The 18,385-nt window shown below is 37.6% G+C and overlaps 1 protein-coding gene across 2 annotated transcripts in view; it reads left to right on the forward strand.

The window, feature by feature from the left end:
- The window catches only part of ALG5 (ALG5 dolichyl-phosphate beta-glucosyltransferase), a 42,836-nt gene extending 32,414 nt beyond the window's left edge, over positions 1-10,422 (forward strand). For both annotated transcript variants that reach the window (XM_019447738.2, XM_019447741.2), the window contains 2 exons: positions 8,001-8,086; positions 10,220-10,422. In XM_019447738.2, the coding sequence (XP_019303283.1) occupies positions 8,001-8,086; positions 10,220-10,335 (202 nt within the window). In that variant the 3' untranslated portion in view covers positions 10,336-10,422. The remainder of the gene's footprint in view (positions 1-8,000; positions 8,087-10,219) is intronic.
- The last annotated feature ends 7,963 nt before the right edge of the window (positions 10,423-18,385 follow it).

Below are 18,385 nucleotides of genomic sequence, written 5' to 3' on the forward strand. Positions count from 1 at the left end.
TCTGAGCTATCCACACAGAGCCCCGATGAGGGACTCAAACTCACGAACTGTGAGATCATGACCTGAGCTGAAGTCAGACGCTTACCCGACTGAGCCACCCAGGCGCCCCCCCCCCACCCCGCCTCCACCTTCTACCTTCTTAAAAACTTCATCCTGTTCATTTATTTTGTCTTGTCTTTTCCCCTTAACCACATCTTTTACACAGGTTTTTAAAACAAGTTTAAATTTCCCTTGCCATTTAAAAATCAAAAAACAAAAAACAGCCTCTCTCTATTGATAGCCCCCCTCAGTACCTCTCCAGCTCCAGCCCTTTTTCCCTTCACAGCCAGCTTTTCTTGAAAGAGCACTCTATGTTCACTGTCCCTGTTTTCTCACTTCCCACTCATGCCTTACGCCACCTCAGTGTGGATTTTCCCCCCGCCCCTCCATCTAAGCATCTCGTTACCTCCTGTCATGAAACCCAGTGGTCATGTTTGATATGACCACTTACTGTCTTAATTAACCCATCAGCAGTGCTCCATACTTCTGAGCTCACTCTCCGGACATATCCCAGTCCCCTGGCCTGTCTTCATCCCAGACCTCTCCTCAGCTCTCTGCCGGTTTAGTGAGTAACACTGACACATGGAAGCTTAAAACCTTGCAGTCAGCTCTGACATTCCCCACAGGTCCTCCACATGTCCAGTTCATGGCCCAGACCTGTTACTCTTGGCTTTTATGTCCCTTTGTTTCTCTTTGTCTTTCCCCCCACCATCCAAGACACCATCATGTCCTACGCTGTAGCCCAAGGAGTCAGTCTTTTCAAAATTAGAAGTAATCAATCAAATGCACCTTTTTTGTTTAAAATCCTTCAGTAGCTTCCCAGTGCCTTCCCATGGCCTTGAGAGGTGCTGCATAATCTACCCACCCATGTCTCTACATAGGGACCCTTCCCTTTTCAACTTCTCCTTCAGCTCTTCCATAGGGCAATGAACTCTTACTCTCCAAACCAGATCACATGCCCCTAATCGTATGATGTTGCTGTACCATAAGCCCTTCTTCACAGCACCCATCACATCATTAGGTTTTTGTTTTTATTTCCATAATGTTTCTTTGTCTCTATTAAAACATAAGCTCCAGGGGCGCCTGGGTGGCTCAGTCGGTTAAGCATCCGACTTTGGCTCAGGTCACGATCTCGTGGTCCATGAGTTCGAGCCCTGCGTCGGGCTCTGTGCTGATGGCTCAGAGCCTGGAGCCTGCTTCCGATTCTGTGCCTCCCTCTCTCTCTGACCCTCCCCCGTTCATGCTCTGTCTCTCTCTGTCTCAAAAATAAATAAACGTTTAAAAAAAAAAAAAAAAAACATAAGCTCCAAAAGGGCAAGAATCCCATCTGATTTTGTTTGCTAATTCATCCATCCCCCTATCTAATAGAGTGCCTGGCACATTATAGCTGCTCCTAAATATTGTTGAAAGAATTAATACTTAGTGTTACTCATGGGTTCTATATGAATTGTGTTCATGGTGGGAATCGACATAATTATTCCAGGAGATGTTCATTTTTGTAGTTTCTGTAACTTTTGTGCATCTATTTGCAAAGATATGTTATCTCCCTATAGATATCATATAAACCCCCCATAACTTTAAAAAACTATAATTTCAGGATTAAAATTATCAAACATGGTTTTTAATATCTTTATCCTACATTAAAAAAAATTTTTTTTTTAATGTTTATTTTTGAGAGAGTGAGCAAGCATGAGTGAGGGAGGGGCAGAGAAAGACAAAGACAGAATCTAAAGCAGGCTATCAGCACAGACAGAGCCCAACATGGGGCTTGAACTTAGGAGCCTTGAGATCATAACCTGAGCCAAAGTCAGACAGTTAACAGACTGAGCCACTCAGGCACCCCTAAATTGTTTAAGTAATGTATATTTGATCTTCAGATTCAGATACATGTTTCTGTTATGTTGAAAAATAAAATATATTGATAGTTAATGGACCCCAAAATCAGTGAATCTAATTTAAGAAGCCATTCTAGAAGTAAAGTCCTCCCTCTGGATATAGTTTTCAGTCAACTGTTGGGTTCAGAACTAGGGTCAAAAAGCTAGGTTCTTTGTAGTTTGAAAGGAAGTTGGGAACTAAGAGTTGAGGACGTTAGGGTTAGGGTTGATAATTAAGTTAGTGTTGATAACTTAAAAATCATGAAGTTTCTCTTGTCATAATTGTTCTGGCAATATAATGTCTGTTCTGTAATATAATGTCCAATATATAATTTAATGAGACATATATGTAATTTTAAATATTCTAGTAGCCACACTAAAAAAGTAACAAACAGATGAAATTTATTTTTTTAATGTTTATTTATTTTTAAGAGAGAGCATAATCAGGGGAGGGGCAGAGACTGGGGGCGGACAGAGGATCCAAAGCCGGACCCTTGCTGAGAGCAGAGAGCCCAACGTGTGGCTGGAACTCATGAACCATGACATCATGACCTATGACCTGAGCCTAAGTTGGATGCTTAACCAACTGAGCCACCCAGAAGCCCCAAAATGTATTTTAATAGTGTACTTTAACACTGTATAAAAATGTCATCGTCTCAGCATGCACTCAGTATGAAAAAATATTCAGATATTTTACACATTTTTCTGTGTACCATGTCTTCCAACTATAGTACATCTCACTTCAGACTAGCCACACTTCAAGTGCTCATGTGGCTACTATATTGGACAGCATAATTCTAGAGTTTTATTTAAGTTAAAGAACATTTTAAACTTTTTTTCTCTTTTAAATTTTATGTTCATGTGCATGCCTTTTTAATTATTTATTTGGGCTTGATTAACATAGGATTGACCTCAATTAAAATTTTAGCCTCTCACATCTCTCTTTAGGGTCCACATATGTTTATTTTATGCCTGTAAAGGAGAACCACTAAATATACATGTATCAACTTGATTAACAATATGCCCATCACCATATTAATGTTTCAACAGTGGCTTTTATTCAAGCATCTCTGTTCCTGCACTTAAAATCAAGAAAGACTAAAGTATTTCTTTCTTATGCAGCACAAGTTATAGAAACCAAGTTGTGCATCTACTCTTTATGTCCAATGTAAGTGTCCCCTCAGACTGATATTTTAAGGACTTATTCTAAAATTTCATTGCAGTTTTTCTCATAACTTTCAGGAAATTCAAGTCAAGTAGAGTTTCTAGGTATTAGAATACATCAAGCTATAGTTAAAAACCAATAGGCAGGCATCTCTGATTCAGAATTACAAACCTAGTATGGGTTATGCTAAATAGTAAAGATATACATAATGTTAAATATAAATGTATGTTTATGTATGTTAATATTTAATTTTAACATTTTTAAACATAAAATTTTAAGCATAATATTTAACATCACATAAACATATTTAATTTTATATATATATACACATATATATATATACACACACACACATATATATGTGTATATATATATAAAATCTCCATCCTCAGAACTGTTACCTCACCTAAATTATTTCCATTTAATATTAAGGTATAATTTGACTCTTTTTATGAGTAATTAAAAAAAAATTTTTTTAATGTTTGTTTTTGAGACAGAGACAGAGTGTGAGCAGGGGAGGGGCAGAGAGAGAGGGAGACACAGAATCCAAAGCAGGCTCCAGGCTCTGAGCTGTCAGCACAGAGTCCAACGCAGGGCTCGAACTCACAAACTGTGAGATCATGACCTGAGCTGAAGTCGGATGTTTAACCAACTAAGCCACCCAGCCCCAGTTTATGAGTAATTTAAAAAATGGAGTCCTTGAAATGTACTTTCTTCCCATGAATATTTTTTTTAATCAATGTTATATACATGGTTATAATTTAAAGTCACTTCCATAAGGCTTGTAAAAAATCATCGTCCTTTGCTCCCTGTCCCTCAACCCAATTCCTACTCCCTGGCTATGGCCACTTTCAGCTATGTGCTGTTCCTTTGTGGTAATTACTTTCATATTCAAAATAATGGGTTTGCATAGCCATGTCTCCGTTTTTTCAGTTTTAGATATTACTCCAAAATAAATCAATGGAGAAGTATAGTTTTCTTAAACCCCTGTATACCCTTCACACATATCCTCCTAATACAGTTTCTAAATACAGATCACTACTGATGGGTACAGGTGTGTAAAGATAATTCACATTCAAGCCATAGTGTACAATCTGATTATTTTACCTTTCTTGTAGTACTTTTTGTTTTCCTGAAGATAATAAATTTCTGGAGTTTTCTGTCGCACTACTTGACGATGGACCTGTCACTTACTTACGTTCACACTCCGTGAGGAGTAGAAAGTACCTCTCCGTGTGTTCCAGTGCATCCATGTGTTCCAGACTGTGCATCAGTTTCACTATTTTCTTGGAGACGTCTCATCGGCTCTCACCTTTCTAGCTGTTCTCGGGCTTGCAGCACAGCTCCTGTTTTTTTCCTGGGTTTATATCCCTATTATAGTAGAGCACGTCCTCTGTGAATCTTCCTAAAGAAATGACAACAAAATCTTGAGACTGCGTTGGCAATGCACTGCATTATTCTCCTCTCACATTTGCCTCATAGCGAGCCGGAGACAGAAATCTAGGTTGCAAATCATTTTTCCTTGGGATTTTGAGAACATTGCTCTGTTGCCTTTGGCACTCGGTGTTTCTGGAGAGAAGTCCAATTTTGTCAGTAATCTGAATCTTGATTCTTTGTCTATGGCACGTTGTTTCCATCCCCTTTTGGAAGCTTTTACTCCACAGTGTTTTGAAATACCATGATTCAGGGACTTAATGTGGCTTTTTCATGCATCTTGTTGTGTATGCAGTAGGCACTCTAAATCTGGAAACCTGGGTCCTTTACTGCTGAGAAATGTCCTTTAGTCATTAAATAATTTCTCTAGTTTTTCCTTTTCTCCTATAAACAAATGTGAGCCTTCTGTGCTGATCCTGTAATTTTCTCTTCTCTTTTCTGTTTCATGTCTTTTGAGATTTTCCTCAATTTTATCATCTAGCGCTCCTTTTAAATTTGTGTTTCTGCTATCAAAAATGTTAACTTCCTACAACTCTTGTTTTCTAGTATTCATTTTTTTTACCCTATTCGTTTCATGAGTACAGTACCTTCCACTACTTAATGTCTCATTTAAAACTGTGACATTTTCTTCTTTCCCTCCATAGTTTCTGTTGTCCCAATTTTCTTTGTTTTTATCATTAAAGTCTGGCCTCACACGTATTTAGTGTGGTACTACAAAGCTCATCGGAAGCTGTGTACATGGTCAGAGAACTCTGATCGACTCACCACGGATTAAATAGTGGGCCGCTTTATGTGGGAAACTTTCAACTGTCCTTATCTTTTGGGCTGGTTGTTTTCACTAAAGTGGGATTTCCTGATTTCCTGTCTGCTGGAAATGAGCCTGGCTGCCAGCATTCACACAACCAACTTGAGGAAAGGAGAATCCCCTTGAGCTTTTCCGTGAGTCCTCCCTTTTGAAGCCCCTCCTGCACCACCTGCAGACCTCATTTGCAGTGAGGCCAGGGATGCCTGAGCCTTTGGAGAGCTCTGCGGGACCCATAGCCTGCTTCTAGGCTTCTCCCTTCTCACAGTCTACTTTTCCTAGTTCCCAGTTGTCCAGCTACTTTCCAAGTTTCAGATTTTTTTTATTACTTCCATCCCTTCTTTGTTCTTACGTGTTTATTCTAGGAACAGTCTACTTTTCCTAGTTCCCAGTTGTCCAGCTACTTTCCAAGTTTCAGATTTTTTTTATTACTTCCATCCCTTCTTTGTTCTTACGTGTTTATTCCATCATTGTTGTTTTAATTTTAGTGGGACTTCAGGAGGGAGCAGTAGAGGACATGTGTGCTTTTAAACACAGGTGTGTTTAAAAGAGTATCAACACGCCCTTTGTTCTTCAGGAATAGATCTGTGAGGTCACAGCTATACGAGGAACTGAATAACCAAAGAAAACAGTGGCTCTGCCCTCCCCGCATTTGTGAAAACACGTGAAGGCATCGGAGATGGAGAGTGACCCTTATACTGCTTATGTGCCATAGCGTGAGATTCTATCCAGAAGTACTTGGTATTTCAGTTATGTTTGCTCTGGTGACAGATTGGTCTCTTAAGGTGATGTGAACTGGAAATTTCTTTTTAAGCAAACATCTTCATGTCTTTTAAAATGTTAAAAGAGAAGGATATAGTAAAAGTAATAGAAGATGAATCGTCCTTACAGGGTTTTTTTGTAAATATAAAGTAATTTCAGTTAATCCGTGCTTCTTTTTCCCCACTCCTTTCCACTCATCATTCTTATGTTGTTTTGCATCTTTGATAAGTCATCATATGCTGATATCCTTAGAACAGTATTTAATAATCGTGTTCAAATTATTGTATATCATTAGAACCAACTCAACCTTTTGGGTATTTTTTGGTTTTGTGTTAAAGGGGAGGGTTAAGGGTTAACCAGGTTTAATATTCATGAAATTTCCTCCTTTCGTGAGTGTCCCATGCTAGTTAACAAAAGTTTTACACAGTCCTTTTAACAACACAAAGAACGCCTTTGTAGATGGTTTTATCATCTTAAGTAAATATTTTATTAGGATAAGAAAAAGCATTACATGGTTTTTTTTTTTTTTAAAACGTTTTCATATTCACTTATCCAAACACTTGGGATTTAAACAAGTCACACAGTGGACAGTCACAGTTTTGTGGCCAAGAAGACAGAACTCCCAAATTCAAGTTGTCTGAAATCAGGGAAATCAAGCAGAAGTGGGTTTGAGGTATTTTCATGTTTGTGCTAATATTTTAAAACCAACCCCCTGGAAGTCCGAAGTGTGTTCCATGCAGTCCAGAAAGCGGGGGCTTAATGGCTCAAGGGGAAAGCAAAGCTGTGAAGGACTGGAGCGCTTTCAGTTACCAGAGCGTGAAGGTTTAGCAGGTGATGGTGCTGCTCTCCCCGAGCTCACTGCCAGTGAGAGGAGGAAACTGGCTTCAAGAATTGTGTAAGCAGAATCCAGGAAAATTTCGAAGTCAAGATGCAGAAACTAGGGAAAGCAGATTTGACCTAAACCACTGAGGAGGAGCTTCTGGAGCCTTTCATAGGGAGAAGGAAGGATGAACTGGGAATTCAGACTGGAGATGATTTTAACAGGGTTAAGTGAAAATGAGACAATAAATCAAATTCCCATGTATATATTTAGTTATACCCCAAGAGCATTTCAGACTAAAGTGGCTTTTTACTTTCAACAGCTGGCAGTACTATATTGCCCAGGACGTATGAGGAAGGGCAAAGGAGAAAACAAGGCCCTAGTGAACCATGTATTTAAAAAAGAAACCTTAGGGCGCCTGGGTGGCTCAGTGAAGCCAACTTGGGCTCAGGTCATGATCTCATGGTTCGTGGGTTTGAGCCTCACACTGGGCTCTGTGCTGACAGCCCAGAGCCTGGAGTCTGCTTTGGATCCTGTCTTCCTCTCTGTCTGCCCCTCCCCACTTATGCTCTGTCTCTCTCTCAAAAATAAATAAACTTGAAAAAAAAAAAGAAAGAAAAGAAAAGAAACCGTGATCCTCTGGTGGTAGATGAAGGAAATCAAACAACTCTTAAGTGATGGACATTTTCTCTAAGAGCTGCTCAGAGTTCTGTTTTATCAACTCTCTGAATCAGTTGAAAATGCTATGAGTTCTGTACCTTGAGGTAGTGAAGCCTGGGATTGAAAGCAATCGATTGTGAAAAATTTCCATGATTAAATTTTCTCAGAGCCCAAGCGGGCTTTTTTACCTCTGGGGGTTTCTGACTTGTGATGGAGACACCGTATTTCTCATTTAAATGTTATGCAATGACACACTAAATTATTGACCTTGAAGCTCCTGAACTACTTAACCTTTTGTTTGACCTTCTGTGAATCTGACTTTCAGTTTTACTATATAAGCTCTATATCTGCCTTTTAAGCTTCTTTAAAACATGCCAAATTAGAGATTTAATTACACTCTATCTCTCTTTTTAAAAATAAAAATCAATATATTTTCTGTTTCAGGGCATTTGATGTAGAACTGCTTTACATAGCACAGTTCTTTAAAATTCCAATAGCAGAAATTGCGGTCAACTGGACTGAAATTGAAGGTGAGTATATTGTCGATGTTACGGCTGATCCTAGGGTGGGGTGGGGAGATAGGAGACAATACAGTAGTCCAGTAAACTTAACTGGCTGCCCCCTTCAAGACCTCCTCAGCTGGCTTGACTCAGACGTGGTTGTGTAGAGTTCTGGCTACTAATCCCCTGCACCCTCCAGATGGCACACAACCTTCTCTATCCTTGCAGTCTCCTCCTGGGGGCTTCAATAGGCCTACTACCCTACCCCACTGTAGAATTCAGTAAAACTTCTACAGCAGACAAGATCATGGTAATCTGAGGTTAGAAGAAAGTTGGTAAGTCTTTTAAGATAAATTTTGTTTGTGTCATCTTTTTTTTTAATATTCTCTTACTTCATTACTCAGTAGGTATTGATTACCTACAAGCCACCATGCAGAGCTTAATAAGGAACTGTAGTTGTTTTTACCGCAAATGTCCACATCCATTCAGAGCCAGTCTTTAACTGGTATCTGTACATATATCCAAAAATGTGAAAATCTCTAAGATCTCTAATAATGTGAAATCTATACAGAAATCTTAATAATTCCTGTTTGAAAAAGCTTTGAAAGCTTATATTGTAGAACGTAAAAAATATTCTAGTTTTCTCCTTTGCTTACCTTACAATGCCCCTAAGTTAATTCACAGTGTGGGCGCACTTACCATTCAAGTGGAGATTTTTCAACTGAGTCCTTCCTCCTCTGCTGAGCATGGCCTCCTCTCAGAAAGTCACTGTTGCAGTATACCATGACTGTTATGTAACCGTGGATGTTTAGGGACAGGAAAAGGTTAAGAAGCAGTCTGGGGATCATACAAACTATACAGTACAGAACAAATGCAAACGTCTTGGGAGTCTTGCTGAATCAAACTTAGCTTACAAAAATTTTAGTACTCTATGCAGTAGCTACCTAGATCAAAGGGGATTGAGAAGCTGGTAAAAGATTGCTCAGATTTGTAAGATCTGTTGTGTTGATCTGTGTTGATTTATGCCCAGCATAGACTCTGTAGGAAGTTGAAGTGGGGAAGAGTAAAAATAGGTTTCATATTTATATCATTTGTTCATTTGCATTTCAGAGATAGTTGTGTATTATTTTTCATTAACCGGCACTCAATGAGCGGTTTTGTATCAGTCATTCCCAGAATCGTCGGCCATATATACTCAGCGCCTCCTCCCTATAATAGGGCCATCCAAAATTTCCACAATTTAGATCCTTCCCAGTTTCATTTCACTTCCAAGATGTTTTGTTTTTGTTATTAGAGAAACCACTCACTTCAGCTTTGAAGATGTCTCTTTTGTAAATGATAAAAATAAAATTAAGGTGGATGTGTTACTGTGTTAATTAACTTAATTGTGGTAATCATTTCACAGTATGTGTGTGTAAGTGTATGTGTGTTTATATATGTATATATATCAACTCCTTACATTCAACACTTTAAATATATTTCAATTTTGCCAACTCTACCTCACAATTTGGGGAAAAAAAGAAAGAAAAACAGGAAGAAGCCAGAGTATTTGGGCTTAAATGTGGAAAATTGTCACCAATCAGTCCGTGACAGTTTAACACCTCGCACCCATTACCTGACCTGCAATCTATTTTTGACTTACTGAAAAAACAGTTCTATGGGATAAAATCAAGGAATACAAGCTTTTAAAACATGCTCCAGGAGGCAGATTTCCTGTAGTCAACTAGGGTTGGCATACTGCCTCTTGGCAACCACTGGAAAGAAGATGTCGTAGCTAAGATAGTATTTATCTTAGCTAACTGAAGAGTCTTTGGTAGAATTAGAATAAAAAGTGAGTTTTTGTCTTATATTTCTTCTCCCAGATTAATTTATATTACATGTGGAGATGTACCTGTTTCTCTATAGTGCATGAGACTGAAAAGTAGCATGTAAAACAAAACAAAAAAATGCACCCCCAAAAACATTTTTAAATGTATAGATGGAATTAAATATATACACATGTACATAATTACATGCATACATGCCTAATATAAAAAATAAATTACGGTGACTAGAAGCTCAAAAAGGTCATGTAGACTGACTTCTAAAATATAATTTTACACTGATATATTTTCTCCAGAGTTTATTTAAGTTAATTCATTTTTAATTATTTTTAAATCACAGGTTCTAAATTAGTTCCATTTTGGAGCTGGCTACAAATGGGCAAGGACCTACTTTTTATACGACTTCGATATTTGACTGGTGCCTGGAGGCTTGAGCAAACCAGGAAGATGAATTAGGTTACTTGCCGTCTTTGTATTCTTATGTATCAGTGTCACGTTATTTCACCGGAAATTAAAATTTTAAATAAACCTGGAATAAACCTATGCCCTTGCCTGCCTTTTGATAATTTTTAAAGAATTAACTGCCATAACTATAAATGTTCATACCTCTTTTGAACCCAAAAAAAAAAAATTAAGGTGTTCGTAACAAAGTCAGATTTTCTTTTGCTTCAGCAGTTTTGTTTATTGATTCTTATTATCATTATGATTCTGAGAAATATGACTTTTAAACAGAAGAGAGAAGCAGTTATTCTACCTGCATAATTCTCATGAATTTAAATATAAACCATAATCATATACCTGTGCTCAGAGATTTAAAAATAAAATTGGCATATGTTTAAATATATGCAAACTTATTAGTATTAAGCCCATATTCAACTTATAAAACACTAGGAAATTGTATGTTAAAGAAAGGATATAGGGCACCTGGGTGGTTCAGGCTGTTGAGCATCCCGAATCTTCACTTTGGCTCAGGTCATGATCTTACAGTTCATGAGTTTGAGCTCCACGTTAGGCTCCACGCTGACAGTGTGGAGCCTGCTTGGCATTCATTCTCTCTCTCTCTCTCTCTCTCTCTCTTTCACTCTCAAAATAAATCAACTTAAAAAAAAATTTAAAGGAAGGATATAGGCTCTCTCACCAAGGCATCTACTTCCTTATATGGTCTTTACATCTCTCTTCCCCAATTTTACTTACATATATTGCACTTATTTTCTTACTTCCTGGCAACACCTTGCTCTTGAGTTCATGTTACTAGAAATTGAAAATTCTTTATAAAAAAGAGAAAGTTTTGGGGGCACCTGGCTGGCTCAGTTGGTAAAGCATGCAACTCTTGATCTCAGGGTCATGAGTTCAAGCCCCATGTTGGGTGTAGAGATTATTAAAAAAAAAAAAAAGTTTTCTAACATTGATAAATGCATATACTTAACATCAGAAGCCTATGTTTTTGAGATACTATCAAGACTAATGAATAGCAATTATAAAATAATTTACCCCTAGAACTCAGAATTAGATTATTTCTGATGTTTTAGAGAAACTAATAACAATATCTAACATTTCTTGAGTGGTTACTGTATGCCTGCCACCGTTCTAAGCACCTAGTGTATATCATGATTCACTTAACTTTTACAATGGAAGAGGAAACAGGTATAAAGTAGTTACTCACTCAAGGTCGCACAGCTAGGAACTAGTGGAGCTGTGATTCTAGCCCATGTAGTCTGGGTCCAAAGCCTACACTCTAATGGCTATCCTACGTCAGTTTCTGAAGGTATGAAAATTGGAGATACCTAAATAGAAACTTTCAGAAGTACACTATAACATTTTAAAGACAAAACTTAAGTGGAAAAGTTTAAAATAAGCTAAAAAATGACTCCTCTCCAGTAGTTTCAGCGACAGTGATATTATCACATCTGCAGTAGACAATAAGCCCCTTGAAAACAGAAACCATTTCTTACTCAAATTAGTATGCCAGCACAGTACTTATATATAGTAGACACTTAATGCTGATTACGTGAATAAACAAACTTCATTTACCACCAGATTTTAAGAGCATTTAAGTCACTTAAGAGAACAAAGCAAGGCTTATGCAAGTAGAAATGATAGAAAGCCAATTGTAGAAGAATGAGCATTTACGAAGAGTGTAAAAGTACAAACCTGAACCAAATATAAGATCCTTAATGAAACTAAATAAAAATAAAATAATTTACAGGCATAGCTCATTTTATTGCACTTCACAGATACTTCATTGTTTTTACAAATGAAAGGTTTGGTCACCCTGTGCCAAGCAAGTCCTGGTGCCATTTTCTTCAGCATTTGCTCAGTCCATGTCTCTGTGTCACATTTTGGTAATTCTCACAATATTTCAAAATGTTTCATTATTGTCTTTGTTATCGTAATCAGTGATTACGACTCACTGAAAACTCAGATGATGGTTAGCACTTCTTAGCAATGAGGTAATTTTGGATTAAAGTATGTACCCTTTTTAAATAGAATGCTATTACCCTCTTTAATGGACTACAGAATAGTGTAAACATAACTATTATATGCCGTGGGAAACTAAACTCATTTGACTGATTTTACTGCATTTGCTTTATTGCAGTGGTCTGCAACCAAACCTGCACTATGCTCTTTGCAAGCTAGTGATAAAAATGCATATTTAAAGAATAATAGGATTTTGAGGGGAAGTTTCAATACTTTTATGTAGTTCATCCAGGAACACTATTTAGAAAGCTTTCTGATCTTGATGCCAATTTACCCATCTAAGCCCAGATTCACCTAGGTTAACAGCATAGTATAGAATCTGAAGCACTCTGTAAGAGAAAACATAGTTTGACTTGTTGACATTACAGAACCTGCTCAAAAAAAAATAACAAGCAGCCATGGCAAAAGTGAAACTATCGGCTATTATTTTCCCTATATATAAGAAAGTGTGATAAAAATGTTACATGCATTAGTTTCTCTGATGAAGTAACTCTATCAATAGGAATAATTACATTTCAGAAATAGGTAGGATTCGGCAAGGGATAGGGTGCTTGGGTGGCTCGGTCAGTTGAGCGTCCAACTTTGGCTCAGGTCACGATCTCACAGTTCCTGAGTTCAAGCCCTGCGTCGGGCTCCGTGCTGACAGCTCAGAGCCTGGAGCCTGCTTCAGATTCTGTGTCTCCCTTTCTCTGTACCATCCCCCCTATCCTGCTCATGCTTTGTCTCTCTGTCACTCTCAAAAATAAACATTAAAAAAAATTAAAAGAAAAAAATAAGTAGGATTAGGCAAGGGATTTGTCCATGGTCCCACAGGTAGCCAGGAGTTGTGCTTCTACTGAATAAAAAATAGGAAACATAAAGGATGGTGAGGTAGGATTAAAACTGAGAGGACAAGTTTATTACATGCAGATAACCTGACCATTCACTTTGTACCTTCTGACTTGTTCTTACATAATATTTATATATATAGTTTCACTTGAGATTGTATCAGGACAACAGTGTGTTTGACACCTGTAATTCAATGTCTACAATCTTGTGTCTTTCCACCATTCGTGGTTGATTCTCAGTTCTATTTTCCATTTTCTTTATTCAATTACGATTTCCTTACAAGCAGAAACCTTGCCTTTTATTTTATTTGTGTGTCTCCACAGCATCCTAAATTGTGGTTTTTCAATAAAGGTTTCTGAAATGGTTAGATAATGCCACCATTTCAATTCATTTGTCAAAAAAAAAAAAAATTACAGGAATGAGTTTCTCCATTTTATTAATAGCTAAATCCCCTGAAGTAATAGTCTAGTAGGCTGTTTTGTTTTTGCACAATCTCAAAATCCATCAAATCTACAAATTAATGATTTCATTATATCAATCCAATAAAGGGCTCTATGAAGTAATACATTTGTAATTCACTGTTTTTGAATAAAACTCCAGGTAGTATTTTGATGGTCACAAAAAAAGAAGTATCTTTACAGATTTGATCCAATCCAGGTGGTCTTTTTGTACGCTATATATATACATGTGTGTGTATATATACATATACATATATATATATATATATATATATTACATATGTTATATATGTATGTGTATTTAAACATATATATATATATATATGTATATATAACATACACATATTTTTTGAAACTCATCCCAGGATCCCTTGATACAGTGATACAGTGCTCTAGTTATGCAAGCAAAACAGATCCTATCCTGACATTTTGAAGACTTTGCATTTTAAGGGCACGATGCCTGCAAATCTTACCTGCAGAACCACATACCTGGAAGCATTCAGCCTGTCTTCAACTTATAAACCAAAGCCAGCTTACAAATCAGTTGTCTGGAACCTATAAGGTGTTTCCCATGAAAAATAATATTAAAAAATATGGTTAAGTCCTTACAGCAGTCTGAAAGATGTATAGCAAGCCTATAACACACCTGAACTACTCTGTACCGGTCTGCAGTAATACCTAACCATGCTTTGCAATGTGGAGAAATCGTTTTCCATTTTCCAAGTGGGAATGCCATGAAACTATCTCTACCCACAGCCTCTAGGAATCCCAATGAAAAGGTAGGCACAAAGGCGCGCGGGTGGTTCAGTCAGTTAAGCATCCGACTTCGGCTCAGGTCATGATGTCGCAGTCTGTGAGTTCAAGCCCCGAGTCGGGCTCCGTGCTGACAGCTCAGAGCCTGGAGCCTGCTTCAGATTCTGTGTCTCCCCCATTCACGCTCTGTCTCTCTCTGCCTTTCAAAAATGAATAAATGCTAAAAAAAAAAAAAAAAAAAAAAAAAGGTAGGCACATGAGCAGTGGGTCTAAACCTCACTGCAGCCGCGGTGGAGGCTATAGGGAACTTCCCCCACCTAGGAGGGTCTGATGGGGTAGGGCAAGGGGTCCAATGGTAATCAGCGGAAACCTGCTTCTAGTACTACATCAAAAGGTGTCCTACAGGAAGGACTGAAGGCAGAGAAGGGACCAAGAGTGACAGCAGTGATCCTTAGCTGAGAAGTAGCACAATGCACCTCAGAAATCGTCCCGGGAAATGAAGATATGTATACTACCTCTCTGACCCATGAATGTCTACATTAATAAGATAATACGTGTGTGTGTGTGTGTGTGTGTGTGTGTGTGTGTGTGTGAGATGATGATGATGAAGGTAAAGGGTAAGTGATTGTCAGTGCAACTCATTCCACTACAAGAGTAGGGACAGTAAAACCTGGGCCCCAAGAGCCATAGTGCTGACAAACATGCCCGAACCAACCAATGTATGAATTTAAATTTGAATCCTCCAAAATAAAATTGAAGAGCAAGTACAAGTCCTTAAAATAACGATATATACACCCTCAAGGCTTTAGAAAAAATTCTTTTATAAATCACTCATTTATTCCCTCTTTTACTCAGTGAGTGCATATATATTGAATGCCTAGCTTCCAAGCATTGTTGGATGGCTTTATTATACAATTAGGAGGAAATCGATAGCAGTACCACATTTAAAAGGCATCTACCCCCAAATAATCTACTTGCAAAGAAAATGTGAAGCATTTATACAGCAATTCCAAAAATGTAAAATCAAGGGGCCAGTTATATTCTAAGCAAAAATAAATCTTTGCAGTTCAAAATTAGGACAATTTTCCCTAAATTATTATATTTCTATGGGACTCTCCATGCACAACATACAACTTCAATGAAAGTAGATTCACCTCCATCTGGGAAGATAGTTTATATCCTCTCAGTTCCTTTTGCTTTTTGTCATTCTGAAAAAAAAAAAAAAAAAAAAAGAACAGCAGTCCTACTCATTTATAGTTTTCACTATATTCCTTGAGACCTAAAGAAATATTTCCTCAAACATTTTAATGGAAGGGCCAGCTAAATCAAGATAATGACACTACGACTATAAAAATTATAGTAAGTACTCCCACTTCTGGGAAGATAGAGTAAATGTACTTTTCCTTTCTCTCTCTTTTTTATTTGTAAGAACAAATAAAACCCCTGGACATTATATATACAACAAACATGAATAGACTCTGAAAGGTGCAAGAAGAAGGCAGACTGTGTAGAGACCTTGAGACATAAGGATGGACACGGTGGTGACTCCCTTGGGTTTTCTTTTTGTCTCATATATCCCAGACTTGGAGGTCAAGGAGCCACCTGAAAATGCTGATGGGCACAGACAAAAAAAAAAAAAAAAAAAAAAAGTCCCTCAAATGCCTCTCTCTCTTTCCAAAGGACCAAGAAAGGAGCAAGGTCAGCAAAACAGTCACTGCTCCATTCCAATCAAACACTACAGAAAAATAAAATGGTGACCCCACCCTTGCTGACAATAGCAAAGGCTGAATGGGGAGCCTAGACTCACATCCTCATGAGGCTGTAATAAGGCACCTGAACACCCTTATCCAGGTGAAGTCAGAGAAGGCCAAGTAGGGAGCAGGATTTTCATTCCCATCAGCTGGCAGTGATTCCTCTACCTCATGACATCAGTGGCGACCAGCCAGGGAGCCTCTCTTCCACCCCACCCTGCAGTAACCGCTTCACCCTCTCCTCACTGAGACGGTGTCAGAGGAGGCCTCATTTCCTCTGGTGGCCCAGCAGTCATGAAACCACTCTTACCACAGTCACAATGAACACCAGGTAGCTATAACTCCCTTCCCTCCAAAAGTAATAAGCAGACCCCCTTCCCTTTGGTATCAATAAGGGCCAAATGGGGAATCTGTACTCACACCTCCACCTGGCAATGTAACAAGACACGTTCCCCTCCCCCTGTGGTGGAAAAAGCTAGCTAGTACAAAAAGTTTAAATGAGACCCAGAGTCCAAGAATATAATTTAAAAGTCCAGGTTTCCAAAAAAAATAATTTGTCAAAACAAGAACCAGGAAAACCTCAACTTGAATAAAAACAATCAACTGATGCCAACACCGAGATTACCAAAATGTTAGGATTATCTGACAATGATTTTAAACCAACCATCATAAAAATAATACAATGCATCTGCAAGCATGCTTAAAATGAATGAAAAAACAGAAAGCCTCAGGGGGGAAAAATCTCAGTGAAGAAAAAGAAGATACTAAAAACTAAATGGAAATTTTAGAAGTGAAAAATATAATACCTGAAATTAAAAGCTCACTGGATGGACTCAATAGTAGAATGAAGGCAATGAAGGAAAGAGTCAGTAAACTCAAAGACAGATAAACAGAAATGACTCAATCTGATCAAGAGAGAGCAAAATGAAAAAAAAAAAAAAATGTCTTGGGAACCGATGAAACTATAAAAATAAAAAGATCTAGCATTTGTATCAACAGAGTCCCTGGAAGGACTGAGAAAGTACTTGAAGAAATAATGGTCAAAAATTCAAACTAAACTATGAAAACAGTTCTTTGGACACGCATATATTGATCTAACAGTTCCCTGTATTCATTTTTAATTTTTTTGAATGTTTATTTATTTTTGAAGGAGCTACAGAGTATGAGTGGGGGAGGGACAGAGAGAGAGAGACACACAGAATCCAAAGTAGACTCCAGGCTCTGAGCTATCACCACGGACCCCGATGCAGGGCTCGAACTCACGAACCGTGTGATCATGACCTGAGCCGAAGCCAGACGCTCAACCAACTGAGCCACCCAAGTGCCCCAAAAGAATGTTAAAAAAAAAAAAAAACTACACATAAAATCAGCAAGAAATAGAAAACACCACCAACAGGATCTAACAGACATTTATAGAAAATTTCACACAACAACAGCAGAACATATATTCTCTTCAAATGCCACCTACATCAAGATGGATCATATCTTAGACCATAACAAATGAATAAACTGAAATAATACAGAGTGCTTTCAAACAACAGATGAAACTAGAAGTCAACAGCAGAAACATGACAAGAAAATCTCCATCCAAACACTTGGAAACTAAACAGAACACTTCTAAATAATACAAGGACTGAAGAAGAAGTCTCAAGGGAAATTTTAAATATATATATATATATATATATATATATATATATATATATATATGTTGAACTGAATGAAAATGAAATTAGAACATAACAAAATTTTTGAAACACAGTAAAGAAACGCTGAGAGGTAAATTTATAGCACTCAGTGCATACATTAGAAAAGAGGGAAAGTCTCAAACCAGCAATCAAAGCTTCCACCTCAACAACCTAACATAAGAGCAAAATAAACCCATAATAAGCAGAAGGAAGGAAATAATAAAGATAAGATCGGAAAACAATGAAATTAAAAACAGCAAACCATAGAAAATAGCAATGAAACAGCAATGAAAACTCTACACACACAAATTTGGCAACTTAGATGAAATTGAATACTTCCTTGGAAAAACACATAGTACAATGCACCCATAAAACAGATCATTTGAATAGCTATAGCCCTGCACTATTAAAGACACTGAATATAAAATTTTAAAAAGAAATCTTCAGGCTTCGATAATTTCACTAGAAAATTCTATCAAACATTTAAAGAATTAACACCAATTCTATACACTGTTCCAGAAAGAGAGAGAGACAGAGAAACACTTCCCAATTC

This window comes from Panthera pardus, unplaced genomic scaffold, assembly GCF_024362965.1.
Source record: "Panthera pardus isolate Hobbes unplaced genomic scaffold, ASM2436296v1 HiC_scaffold_1, whole genome shotgun sequence".
Lineage (NCBI taxonomy): Eukaryota > Metazoa > Chordata > Mammalia > Carnivora > Felidae > Panthera > Panthera pardus.